The sequence below is a fragment of the Electrona antarctica genome (assembly GCF_951216825.1).
Source record: "Electrona antarctica genome assembly, contig: scaffold_168, whole genome shotgun sequence".
NCBI classification, from domain to species: Eukaryota; Metazoa; Chordata; class Actinopteri; order Myctophiformes; family Myctophidae; genus Electrona; species Electrona antarctica.
In genome coordinates, this window is record NW_027637616.1 from 7501 (window position 1) to 22500 (window position 15000).

Consider the following 15000-nt stretch of genomic DNA (forward strand, 5'->3'; position numbering starts at 1 on the left):
ATATTTGCCATTGACAATGAAAGGAGAAATTAGGTCAAATGTCCGCCAAATATGACGTAAATTTGTGGCAGCACAAAGCGCCCCTCACTTCACACGGGTGTGATTTTTTTTTTTTGTATATTTAAGTCTCTGGCGAAATGATGGTTTTGAGAAACCGCCGTTTGAGAGCGGCGGTGCGAGGCCAGGTGTAACGACGATGAGGGGTCAGGGGTCAATGGGCGTGGCTCCGGGGGGGGTCGTAGGGGTCAGCATTTCGGTGCTGCCTGGACCACAGCTTGTCCAGCAGCGACCAGAGGAGGGGGAGGGGCCGAGGGTGGGGGTCCCCGCCCCCCCGCGGGGGGGAGGAGGGGAGGGGGGGCGAGGAGGGGAGGGGGGGCGAGGGGGCGGGGCAGTCGTCATCGCCGGTAGGTTCCTCCACCGACTGCAGCGAGCGAGAGACCACTGAGGAGAGAGAGAGAGTCAGTGTGTGTGCATGCGTGCATGTGTGGGTGTGTGTGCACGTGCGCGCACGCTCACACACATAATTTTTCACATAAACACCATTAGCAAAACCATTGTTAAAATGACATTGTGAGTATAGCCTATGAATATAAAGGAGTAATCTGCCCCTGAGATGTAGTGGAGTAGAAGTAATCTGCCCCTGAGATGTAGTGGAGTAGAAGTAATCTGCCCCTGAGATGTAGTGGAGTAGAAGTAAAAGTATATGGCGGAGAGACCCATCATGTATATTAGCCCATTTTGGGGCGGGAACCCCTTTTGGTGTTAGCATTATGCTATGCTTTCGCTATTGAAAAATAGCAGATCTACAAGCTCTGCTATTTTTGAATAATCGAAGAACCACTGACATATAGAAACATAGCTTTTTCAGAAAACTGTTAGAATCTGATCTCAGGTCAAAATGTTAGAGTACTGAGTACTTTTGTCCCCACACGTCTACTGAGTACTTGATGTTGTGACCGTGACCTTAAATGCACCTTGAGGTATTCTGCCATCATTATTCTCTGAATGTAACCTTAAACAACTGCACCTGCAGTGTCCTTAGAGTCCTCGAATGCTCTCCTGTTGAATGGATGAAGTGTGTGTGTGTGTGTGTGTGTGTGTGTGTGTGTGTGTGTGTGTGTGTGTGTGTGTGTGTGTGTGTGTGTGTGTGTGTGTGTGTGTGTGTGTGTGTGTGTGTGTGTGTGTGTGTGTGTGTGTGTGTGAGTGTGAGAGTGAGAGTGAGTGAGTGTAAGCACTCACGTGTTTCAACTGCCATGTTCATGCACAATAATGAAAATGATGCCTTTTCAGATGTCACAGCTAATACACCAAATATTGTTGTTGTTGATGAGGACAGTAGAGAAGTGACCATTTTGGAAGTGGCATGTACATTTGACCACAGTCTGGAAGAGGCATTCCTTACCAAGGTGCTTAGGTACCAGCGTCTTAAGGATGCTATTATACAACTTGGCTACAGATGTAAACTACTTTACGAAGCCTCGGTAATGTCCATAAATCAGTCGTGAAGGGCCTGCAGATTGCAGGCATGCCCAAGCCAAGAGCTAAGGCATCGGCAAAATTCTGTTCAGTGTCTGCAATAATTGGCAGTCGCCATATATGGAGAAGGCGATGCTTTCTGTACCCGTGATCTGTATCCTGAAGCACTTGTTGTAGAGCTTTTTTTTCTCCCAAGTTTGCACATCCACTATTGTTTGTGTTCAAGAAATTTCTTGTAAAATGTGAATGCAAATAAAGATGTTAAGTGTGTGTGTGTGTGTGTGTGTGTGTGTGTGTGTGTGTGTGTGTGTGTGTGTGTGTGTGTGTGTGTGTGTGTGTGTGTGTGTGTGCGTGTGCGTGGTCATGCGTGCGTGCTGAACAACATTAACTACATTAATTATATATACATATGTATTGTCTTTAGTCTGTAGTTGCTGAACATCATTACTACATTAATTATATATAAATATGTATTGTCTTTAGTCTGTAGTTGCTGAACAACATTAACTACATTAATTATATATAAATATGTATTGTCTTTAGTCTGTAGTTGCTGAACAACATTAACTACATTAATTATATATAAATATGTATTGTCTTTAGTCTGTAGTTGCTGAACAACATTAACTACATTAATGATATATAAATATGTATTGTCTTTAGTCTGTAGTTGCTGAACAACATTAACTACATTAATTATATATAAATATGTATTGTCTTTAGTCTGTAGTTGCTGAACATCATTAACTACGTTAATGATATATAAATATGTATTGTCTTTAGTCTGTAGTTGCTGAACATTAACTACATTAATTATATATAAATATGTATTGTCTTTAGTCTGTAGTTGCTGAACATCATTAACTACATTAATGATATATAAATATGTATTGTCTTTAGTCTGTAGTTGCTGAACATTAACTACATTAATTATATATAAATATGTATTGTCTTTAGTCTGTAGTTGCTGAACATCATTAACTACATTAATTATATATAAATATGTATTGTCTTTAGTCTGTAGTTGCTGAACATCATTAACTACATTAATGATATATAAATATGTATTGTCTTTAGTCTGTAGTTGCTGAACATTAACTACATTAATTATATATAAATATGTATTGTCTTTAGTCTGTAGTTGCTGAACATTAACTACATTAATTATATATAAATATGTATTGTCTTTAGTCTGTAGTTGCTGAACATTAACTATGTTCAGAATGTGTCGCCTGGAGCCATAACTACTGTGTCTTTAAACAGACAACATCAAAGTGCTTAAAGACTTAACACCCTGAGTGCCGTTAACGGAGGTCTCCGTCCTATCAAATAGTAACGCTCGACGCTCAGGATGGAGATTAACCCATTTAGGCCTGACGTCGAAATTAAAAAAATGCCTTCTAAAGGTTTTCTGAAATACATATGTTTCTATATCAGTGGTGCTCAATATTTCATGTCAAGGAACCCAGAAAATGTATGCAAGAGAACCCCATCTAAAAATATGTTATTCCAGGAACCCCCCTAGAAGCAAAGATTTGAGTTAAAAACATATATATTCCAAATTTGCACCACATTTTCAAGATTTTTCAAAAATAGCAGACCTACACTCGGTGGCGCGCTATGAGCTTGTAGATCTGCTATTTTTCAATAACTAAAGTATAACAATGCTTAAAACAGGGGTTCTCAACCCGTGGGTCGCGACCCCTCGAGGGGTCGCCAAATTATTTTGGGGGGGTCCCCAAATTATCATCCAAAATGTCGTCGTCCCCCATCGAAAATCTTAAAACGTAAAATATTCATGTTTCTGAAGACTCTTAAATAGACGATGATCACGTTAGCTTTAGCTGATTTTCGCGAACTATTTATCCAATTGAAATAGAACGAGAGTCTATGGTGGTGGTAGCCGACAGCGTCGCAGGATTTAGTGGCGGTCAATGAGTGCAGCTGTAGCGTGGGTGCGTGGGTGCGTGCGTGCGTGGGTGCGTGTGTGCGTGCGTGCGAGCGTGCGTGCGTGCGTGCGTGCGTGCGTGCGTGCGTGCGTGCGTGCGTGCGTGCGTGCGTGCGTGCGTGCGTGCGTGCGTGCGGGCGTGCGTGCGGTCGTGCACTAACCCTTGGTCTCGCTGTACTGTCCCTGGCTGGCCTGCTGGCTGTACGGATCTGGTTGGAGACTGGGAGAGAGCAGGAGGGAGAGAGACAACAGCAGAACCTGGAGAGAGAGAGAGAAAAAAAGTCTATATAGAGTATTTTTACCAGGATACAGGTTCCTTTCTGCGTATAGATGTGTATATAGAGTATTTTTTACCAGGATACAGGTTCCTTTCTGCATATAGATGTGTATATATATAGAGTATTTCTACCAAGATACAGGTTCCTTTCTGTGTATAGGTATATATAGAGTATTTTTACCAGGATACAGGTTCCTTTCTGTGTATAGGTATATATAGAGTATTTTTTACCAGGATACAGGTTCCTTTCTGTGTATAGATGTATATATAGAGTATTTTTTACCAGGATACAGGTTCCTTTCTGTGTATAGGTATATATAGAGTATTTTTACCAGGATACAGGTTCCTTTCTGTGTATAGATGTATATATAGAGTATTTTTTACCAGGATACAGGTTCCTTTCTGTGTATAGGTATATATAGAGTATTTTTACCAGGATACAGGTTCCTTTCTGTGTATAGGTATATAGAGAGTATTTTTACCAGGATACAGGTTCCTTTCTGTGTATAGGTATATATAGAGTATTTTTACCAGGATACAGGTTCCTTTCTGCGTATAGGTATATATAGAGTATTTTTACCAGGATACAGGTTCCTTTCTGCGTATAGGTATATATAGAGTATTTTTACCAGGATACAGGTTCCTTTCTGCGTATAGGTATATATAGAGTATTTTTACCAGGATACAGGTTCCTTTCTGCGTATAGGTATATATAGAGTATTTTTACCAGGATACAGGTTCCTTTCTGTGTATAGGTATATATAGAGTATTTTTTACCAGGATACAGGTTCCTTTCTGTGTATAGGTATATAGAGAGTATTTTTACCAGGATACAGGTTCCTTTCTGTGTATAGGTATATATAGAGTATTTTTACCAGGATACAGGTTCCTTTCTGCGTATAGGTATATATAGAGTATTTTTACCAGGATACAGGTTCCTTTCTGTGTATAGGTATATAGAGAGTATTTTTACCAGGATACAGGTTCCTTTCTGTGTATAGGTATATATAGAGTATTTTTACCAGGATACAGGTTCCTTTCTGCGTATAGGTATATATAGAGTATTTTTACCAGGATACAGGTTCCTTTCTGTGTATAGGTATATATAGAGTATTTTTACCAGGATACAGGTTCCTTTCTGTGTATAGGTATATATAGAGTATTTTTTACCAGGATACAGGTTCCTTTCTGTGTATAGGTATATATAGAGTATTTTTACCAGGATACAGGTTCCTTTCTGTGTATAGGTATATATAGAGTATTTTTACCAGGATACAGGTTCCTTTCTGTGTATAGGTATATATAGAGTATTTTTACCAGGATACAGGTTCCTTTCTGTGTATAGGTATATATAGAGTATTTTTACCAGGATACAGGTTCCTTTCTGCGTATAGGTATATATAGAGTATTTTTACCAGGATACAGGTTCCTTTCTGCGTATAGGTATATATAGAGTATTTTTACCAGGATACAGGTTCCTTTCTGCGTATAGGTATATATAGAGTATTTTTACCAGGATACAGGTCCCTTTCTGCGTATAGGTATATATAGAGTATTTTTACCAGGATACAGGTCCCTTTCTGTGTATAGGTATATATAGAGTATTTTTACCAGGATACAGGTTCCTTTCTGTGTATAGGTATATATAGAGTATTTTTACCAGGATACAGGTCCCTTTCTGTGTATAGGTATATATAGAGTATTTTTACCAGGATACAGGTTCCTTTCTGTGTATAGGTATATATAGAGTAGTTTTACCAGGATACAGGTTCCTTTCTGTGTTTAGGTATATATAGAGTATTTTTACCAGGATACAGGTTCCTTTCTGTGTATAGGTATATATAGAGTATTTTTACCAGGATACAGGTTCCTTTCTGTGTATAGGTATATATAGAGTATTTTTACCAGGATACAGGTTCCTTTCTGTGTAGAGGTATATATAGAGTATTTTTACCAGGATACAGGTTCCTTTCTGTGTATAGGTATATATAGAGTATTTTTACCAGGATACAGGTTCCTTTCTGTGTATAGGTATATATAGAGTATTTTTACCAGGATACAGGTTCCTTTCTGTGTATAGGTATATATAGAGTATTTTTACCAGGATACAGGTTCCTTTCTGTGTATAGGTATATATAGAGTATTTTTACCAGGATACAGGTTCCTTTCTGCGTATAGGTATATATAGAGTATTTTTACCAGGATACAGGTTCCTTTCTGCGTATAGGTATATATAGAGTATTTTTACCAGGATACAGGTCCCTTTCTGCGTATAGGTATATATAGAGTATTTTTACCAGGATACAGGTCCCTTTCTGTGTATAGGTATATATAGAGTATTTTTACCAGGATACAGGTTCCTTTCTGTGTATAGGTATATATAGAGTATTTTTACCAGGATACAGGTCCCTTTCTGTGTATAGGTATATATAGAGTATTTTTACCAGGATACAGGTTCCTTTCTGTGTATAGGTATATATAGAGTAGTTTTACCAGGATACAGGTTCCTTTCTGTGTTTAGGTATATATAGAGTATTTTTACCAGGATACAGGTTCCTTTCTGTGTATAGGTATATATAGAGTATTTTTACCAGGATACAGGTTCCTTTCTGTGTATAGGTATATATAGAGTATTTTTACCAGGATACAGGTTCCTTTCTGTGTAGAGGTATATATAGAGTATTTTTACCAGGATACAGGTTCCTTTCTGTGTATAGGTATATATAGAGTATTTTTACCAGGATACAGGTTCCTTTCTGTGTATAGGTATATATAGAGTATTTTTACCAGGATACAGGTTCCTTTCTGTGTATAGGTATATATAGAGTATTTTTACCAGGATACAGGTTCCTTTCTGTGTATAGGTATATATAGAGTATTTTTACCAGGATACAGGTTCCTTTCTGCGGTGTTTTGCCATTGGAGAGCAGCGCCTGCATGCGGCTCAGCTGCTCCAGCAGTGAACTGCATCATGGGAAAAAAGAAAAACACAAACGCACACAAATAACTGAAAGGTTTTTTTTGTTTCTGTCGACTGAAATCTACGACGAAAAATGTTCGTCAGACTGTAACAATCAGCCTTTACTTTGAAAGGTAAATAATTAGCTAAAGGAAAATCAACAGGATCGACAGGTGCTTAGCTTAGTGAAACTTTATTTTGAAGCCCCACAAAGGTAATTATTGTTAAGGCAAATGGAAAACAAAATACAATTGATGCACAAACGGGCTGTCCCTATCTTTCCCTATATAAACAAAACGAATCAAACTGTTATCTCAATAATCCCCTCTCACCCAACCAAGTCCCAATGTCTGTAGCATAGTTCCTTTGGTCCAAACGGCAACGGTCCAAAGAACATTCGGGGTACCCCTTATGTAATCCACAAGAACAGGTCACTTGGATGTGTCTCACCGGCAGCAGCGACTCCAATGGATTCCACACACTTTAACCGGCAACTCATGAAAACATCCAGCGCTTGAAACCCTGCAGCAGTAGAGGATGCGGTCCTCTTCCACAGGGGTCAAATAGTTCTTGTTTCTGGCTGCAGCTTACTCTTTAGTATTTCACTTTGTCACTAAAGCAACGCTGGCACCAGGGAGATCTCCTCTTCTTTCACCTGTTCACTAGTACACAGGGTGTTTGTTCTGCCCCTCCCCCGTGCACCACACCCTCTATTTGTAGAGTAGAGTGTGGCATCAATCACCCAATTAACCTGCACAATCAGACCCAGTACCTCCCACATGAAATAGAAATGTTCATATCGACTTCAAAGTCACTTCACAGGGATTCACATGTACTTATATCACTCGTATACAAAAACATGCATAGGCAAGCAGATACATATTGGCATAATGTGCATTTTGTCACAGTCCCCCCCCCCCCCAGCTGGAAGCTAATTTCCCCAAGTCCTCCCAAAGGAGGGGTTGAGGTTGACCACATTAAAATATGTCCACTTTAACATTCTTTCCATTTCACAAGGTACATTAAAAGGGTCTATCAGACTCGTCCTATAGCTGAACCTAACCACTTCGGGGGCACTAGCTTGGACGAGTATGCTTCCGCTGCTTTGAAGAGTGGAGGTGTTCTCGCCCAGACCAAAGTGTCTGGCTGGAACTGCGCATCGCTCTGCCAGGTTTTATCATATTTGGCTCTTCTGGCCTGAGAGACACCCACCCTTCGTTGAAGTTTTTTGACCATGGTCCACCTGTTGTTGTAGTCGACGGTGACCAGCAGCATGGCGTTTCCTTCTCCACCTCTCGAGATTGGCCCCGTCGGGTCGACCCCAAGGCCTTGCCCTGCCCGGTCTCCCTGAGTAGACTGTAACATCACGGACGGCTTACAGTTACCTGGCCTGCCCTGCTGACAAACGTGGCACCTCGTAACGTACTCCCACACGTCTCTGCGGACTGATGGCCACCAGGCCACCTCGAGGATCCGAAGGAGAGTCTTTAGTCTACCTGGATGACCCCTCGTCCGGCGGTCGTGGAAGTGTTCCAGGAAACAGAGGATCAGGCTTTCTGGCACCACCACCCGAAACTTCCGTCCAGCGCCTCTGGTCGGCCGCCTCCGATATAGGATTCCCTGGACCTCCTCATACCTACCGCGACAGGTTCGTGGGTCGGACTGGACTAGATCTCCCAGTAGACCTCCGAGCTTAGGATCCGCATGCTGAGCCTCGTTTAGGCCACACAGAGTTACCTCTGCCGGCCACTTCTGGGACAGGCATTCCACCTCAGGTGGGTCACCTTGGCCCCGTGGCCCTAGGGTGGCACCACCACCGACTCTCGATGGTGGCAACTTCCCGTTGACATGCTGCACCAGTTTGACGTACGCGGGTGCGACCCAAGCTCCTCCCCCTGGTACGTTCTTGGGCCCCTTGTCCCTACATTGCGATTCAGCCTTCTTGGTGCTGGAGGGCAGGCCGTTGGAGGCCTGACAACAGGGAGTAGGCCTGCCGGGGGGGCGACCGTGAGGGTTAGGTAGAGTATCGGTACCGGCCATTTTTATTTCCGACACCTTCTCGTTCCATCTCTCATCTACCCTCAAACACTTTTTCTTTAATTGTTCAACAGAGTTGTCGATGAGAGTTTCCATCTCCCTCATTCTGCGATCTACGTACCCCCTTATGCTCTCTTCCCTATTAAAAGTACTCTCCATTGCGTTTTCAAACTCCCCCTGCATGCACTGCACCTGGTCTTCGAGGGTTTGCAGCTTGCTCTTAATAAAGGCCAACACAACTGTAATACTAGTGCCCTCACATCGCTCCATTGTTTACAGTGTATATTTTTTGGTTTGGCGTCAGATTTTTTTTTTACAGTGTATTATTTTACCCTTTTCACAACAATTACCAAATTGGGCTTCCAAAATTCACATTTGCACCTGTGATCCCCGTATGGGCCACCACCTGTAACAATCAGCCTTTACTTTGAAAGGTAAATAATTAGCTAAAGGAAAATCAACAGGATCGACAGGTGCTTAGCTTAGTGAAACTTTATTTTGAAGCCCCACAAAGGTAATTATTGTTAAGGCAAATGGAAAACAAAATACAATTGATGCACAAACGGGCTGTCCCTATCTTTCCCTATATAAACAAAACGAATCAAACTGTTATCTCAATAATCCCCTCTCACCCAACCAAGTCCCAATGTCTGTAGCATAGTTCCTTTGGTCCAAACGGCAACGGTCCAAAGAACATTCGGGGTACCCCTTAATTGTAATCCACAAGAACAGGTCACTTGGATGTGTCTCACCGGCAGCAGCGACTCCAATGGATTCCACACACTTTAACCGGCAACTCATGAAAACATCCAGCGCTTGAAACCCTGCAGCAGTAGAGGATGCGGTCCTCTTCCACAGGGGTCAAATAGTTCTTGTTTCTGGCTGCAGCTTACTCTTTAGTATTTCACTTTGTCACTAAAGCAACGCTGGCACCAGGGAGATCTCCTCTTCTTTCACCTGTTCACTAGTACACAGGGTGTTTGTTCTGCCCCTCCCCCGTGCACCACACCCTCTATTTGTAGAGTAGAGTGTGGCATCAATCACCCAATTAACCTGCACAATCAGACCCAGTACCTCCCACATGAAATAGAAATGTTCATATCGACTTCAAAGTCACTTCACAGGGATTCACATGTACTTATATCACTCGTATACAAAAACATGCATAGGCAAGCAGATACATATTGGCATAATGTGCATTTTGTCACAGTCCCCCCCCCCCCCAGCTGGAAGCTAATTTCCCCAAGTCCTCCCAAAGGAGGGGTTGAGGTTGACCACATTAAAATATGTCCACTTTAACATTCTTTCCATTTCACAAGGTACATTAAAAGGGTCTATCAGACTCGTCCTATAGCTGAACCTAACCACTTCGGGGGCACTAGCTTGGACGAGTATGCTTCCGCTGCTTTGAAGAGTGGAGGTGTTCTCGCCCAGACCAAAGTGTCTGGCTGGAACTGCGCATCGCTCTGCCAGGTTTTATCATATTTGGCTCTTCTGGCCTGAGAGACACCCACCCTTCGTTGAAGTTTTTTGACCATGGTCCACCTGTTGTTGTAGTCGACGGTGACCAGCAGCATGGCGTTTCCTTCTCCACCTCTCGAGATTGGCCCCGTCGGGTCGACCCCAAGGCCTTGCCCTGCCCGGTCTCCCTGAGTAGACTGTAACATCACGGACGGCTTACAGTTACCTGGCCTGCCCTGCTGACAAACGTGGCACCTCGTAACGTACTCCCACACGTCTCTGCGGACGAATGGCCACCACCTGTAACAATCAGCCTTTACTTTGAAAGGTAAATAATTAGCTAAAGGAAAATCAACAGGATCGACAGATGCTTAGCTTAGTGAAACTTTATTTTGGAAGCCCAATTTGGTAATTGTTGTGAAAAGGGTAAAATAATACACTGTAAAAAAAAAAGACAGACTACCTTTTTTGCACTGACGAAAACGAAATGAAAACTAAGCTATGATGACAAAAACTAAGACTAATATTATTTGACAATATCGTCAACCAATAAAAAAAAATAGACTAACTACCTACTGTATGTTAGGAAGGGACTAGTGGACAAGAAATCCAGTATAAGTCATTTTACACTTGGTTTGCTTGCTGAAAATAGCAGATCTACAAGCTCACAACACGTCGCGCTGCGACGCGTTGTGAGCTTGTAGATCTGCTATTTGTATAAGTGTAAAATCAGTGTAAAATCAGTCATTACAACGGCATCAAGGCCCGCCAAAACACATTTTAGTCGACGAAATCAACTATAGATTTAGTCTAAATGAAAACTATTCAAGAGACTACGACTGAAACTAAAATCTAAAATTGCTGTCAAAATCAACACTGCTGTCAAACCAGGGAATATGGATTCACTCACTCATAAAACTACCTTCTGCTGTCAAGCTGCGTTGCTTCATGGACTCACTCATAAAACTACCTTCTGCTGTCAAGCTGCGTTGCTTCATGGACTCACTCATAAAACTATACATTCTGCCGTCAAGCTGCGTGGCTTCATGGAAACTCATAAAACTATACAGATATAAACATTGTGTTCAATCATACAATAGATTCCTGCTCCCGATATGCAGGTTTCTGCCTTGCATTGTTTCCTCCGGCATCGTTGTGTGAATGGATGAATATAATGCACAATGGTGTGTAATGTGTGTGAATGATGAATTGCATTTTTATAGCGCTTTTCCAAGTGCTCAAAGCGCTTTACAATGGTTAATTCATTCATACATTGGGAGGTGAAGCGGCGAACAGTCGACGCCAGCGTCCTCACTTCCCACATTCACACACCAATGGTGGCGAGCTCACACCGACCAACTCATTGGAGGCAATGTAGGGTTCAGTGTCTTGCCCAAGCACACTTCGACATGTGGACAGGAGGAGGAGCCGGGATTCGAACCGCCGACCCAGGGATCATTGGATGACCTGCTCTAACTCCTGAGCCACAGCTGCCCAAAATGCAATGCACAATCTATTATATGTGAAGGTGTGTGAATATGTGTGATAAATAATGTAAGGTAAAATGTATGTAAAGGTGTGTGAATGTGTGTGATAATGGGTGAACATAATGCACAATCTATGTAAAGGTGTATGAATGTGTGTAAATGTGTTTTGAATGTAATGCACAATCTATGTTAAAGCGCTTTGGTTAACAGCGCTATGTAAAAGCACCAATTATTATTTAATTATTACCAATTATTAACAACACGTCTTGAGCTTGTATAGTTGGACTGTTTTCTAGGCCACCTTTTCTATACGTAGTTTAATATTAGTTTAAAAACACCATGCAGTGAACAACTATTATCATATTCATATATCCATGACTCCGCTCCGTGGGAAACCGTTCTCACAGCGCTGAAGGATTTGTTTTGTCCTGCTTTTCACTCCGACTGAATTGCATTTCATATATGTGACTAACAGAGGCACGCACGCACGCACGCACGCACGCACGGCATGGCGTCATTCTCCATGGATTATTGTGTCTGTGATTCACTCACAACACGGAGACAACCTTAACAGGAATGACGGCAATGTCACCTTGAGCGCTGCCTTAAAACACCTGCATATCCCTCATCCTGTCGCACGCACGCACGCACGTTTTTCAGTACTATACTTTTGAGGACATCGACATTATTTTTAAGGCAGTTTTGGTGCAACATTTTGGTGCGATTTATCCTATAAAGGCGTGACATAGCAGATGTACAAGCCCACGGCGAACGCATCGCAGGGTGACGTCAGCGCGCAACTGCGTACGAATCAGTTCTGACTCTAATCTCTAATATGTCTCAATTTCCCTTGAGAGGAAAACGGTCGTCACAACGTCTTTTTCCCATACTCTAATTCTACAGTACTACAGTGGTTTAAGTTAATTCTACAGTACTACAGTGGTTTAAGTTAATTCTACAGTACTACAGTGGTTTAAGTTAATTCTACAGTACTACAGTGGTTTAAGTTAATTCTACAGTACTACAGTGGTTTAAGTTAATTCTACAGTACTACAGTGGTTTAAGTTAATTCTACAGTACTACAGTGGTTTAAGTTAATTCTACAGTACTACAGTGGTTTAAGTTAATTCTACAGTACTACAGTGGTTTAAGTTAGTTAGAGTTAAAGATCTAATAAAGGGTCCATTTGGTTATACCAACTCTCCGTCTTTTAGCTGGCGACCACCTGCATTGTAGTTTAATAACCCCCAGTGAATGCAGGGTATTGTAGTTTAATAATAACCTGACTCAGTATATTGTAGTTTAATAACCCCCAGTGAATGCAGGGTATTGTAGTTTAATAATAACCTGACTCAGTATATTGTAGTTTAATAACCCCCAGTGAATGCAGGGTATTGTAGTTTAATAATAACCTGACTCAGTATATTGTAGTTTAATAACCCCCAGTGAATGCAGGGTATTGTAGTTTAATATTAACCATACTCAGTATATTGTAGTTTACTAACCCGTGAATGCAGGGTATTGTAGTTTAATAACCTGACTCAGTATGTTGTAGTTTAATAAGCTGGGTATTGTAGTTTAATAACCTGACTCAGTATATTGTAGTTTAATAAGCTGGGTATTGTAGTTTAATAAACTGGGTATTGTAGTTTAATAAGCTGGGTATTGTAGTTCAATACGCTGGGTAATGTAGTTCAATAAGCTGGGTAATGTAGTTCAATAAGCTGGGTAATGTAGTTCAATAATAACCAGACTCACGTGTTGTTTTGCTCCAACTGCTGAACCTTCCTCTGCAGCTCAAGGTTGTGTGCACTGCACGCAGACATCCTGCAGACAGACAGACAGACAGACAGACAGACGTCAAAATGTTCTTCCAACATTTTCTCTATGACAGTAACATTGAGGTCATTCCTATATCAATTCTCTGTGACAGTGACATTAAGGTGATTCCTGTCACTTCGGCCAGTTTCAAAAGGTCTGTTTTATACGTTTCTAAAACGTGTGAAGTGACACCTGTCTGCACAACGACTACTGTTGGTACCTGCAGTGTTCCTGTTGGTACCTGGAGTGTTCCTGTCTGAACAACGACTACTGTTGGTACCTGGAGTGTTCCTGTGACGGCAAATCGTTTCTATTTCGGGGGTTGATCCTCCTTGACACGGCACAGTCATTTTTAGAAGACAGATTCTACAAAATGTCTTCAAAGTCATGACAATTTTCTGAAAAACCTACAGTTTGTTTCTACGACAGTCGTTCTCAAACTATTTCATGTCAAGGACCCCCAGAATTATACGTAATTGGCCGTCGACCCCAATCTCAAAATATGTTGAGATCTCAAAAGAAGTTTTGAGATTAAAAGCGTTCACTGGGAAAGGATATACATTCAAAGATTTGCACACATTTTAGCGATTTTTCTAAAATAGCAGATCTACAAGCTCGTAGCGCGGCACCTATGAGCTTGTAGATCTGCTATTTTTCAACGGCTATAAGTTTTAAGTAATGGAGGAAAGTGGTTATAAGCTCAGGCAAAACCGATGCGTTCCCGTCCTAAACGTGTTAAATAAACCGTTTTAAGCATTATGTTATACTTTAAGCATTATGTTATACTTTAAGCATTATGTTATACTTTAAGCATTATGTTATACTTTAAGCATTATGTTATACTTTAAGCATTATGTTATACTTTAAGCATCATGTTATACTTTAAGCATTATGTTATACTTTAAGCATCATGTTATACTTTAAGCATCATGTTATACTTTAGCTATTGGAAAATAGCAGATCTACAAGCTGCTATTTTTGAAAAATCGTGAAAATGTGCCTCAAATCTTTGAATATATATTCTTTCAGAGTTTCAGTTTTTTAACTCAAATCTTTGCTTCTGGGGGTGTCCCTGGAACGACATATTTTCAGATGGGGGTCGGCGGACAATTACATATCATTTTTGGGGTCCTTGACATGAAATGTTTCTCAGATGGTAGAAGGATATTTTTGTGGTGTTTCTGATCATGTGCCTCCATGTTCAGGTCACTGTCAAAGATAACACCAAGGTTGTTGACTTGGTCCTTGGTGTGAAGTGCTCTTGATTTAACCCATTTTGAGATCAGATTCTGAAAATGTCTTCTACATCCTGACAGTTTTCTGAAAAAGCTATGTTTCTATGTCAGTCGTTCTTCGATTTTTCAAAAATAGCAGACCTACAAGCTCGTAGCGCGCCACTCGGTGGCGCGCTATGAGCTTGTAGATCTGCTATTTTTCAATAGCTAAAGCATAACATAATGCTAACACCAAAAGGGGTTCCCGCCCAAAATGGGTTAAGGTGTGCTGATAGTTTTTCCCTCTCGGCCTCTGCCCC

General features: G+C 41.3%; 1 protein-coding gene across 1 annotated transcript in view; it reads right to left on the reverse strand.

Annotated features, from left to right (window-relative positions):
- Positions 1-3585: 3585 nt before the first annotated feature.
- LOC306918766 (cyclic AMP-responsive element-binding protein 3-like protein 3-B) overlaps positions 3586-15000 on the reverse strand; it is a gene marked incomplete at both ends in the record, with an annotated part of 22304 nt that continues 10889 nt past the window's right edge. The window contains 3 exons of the mRNA XM_079531630.1: positions 3586-3682; positions 6587-6665; positions 13404-13472. Coding sequence (XP_079387756.1) covers positions 3586-3682; positions 6587-6665; positions 13404-13472 — 245 coding nt within the window. The remainder of the gene's footprint in view (positions 3683-6586; positions 6666-13403; positions 13473-15000) is intronic.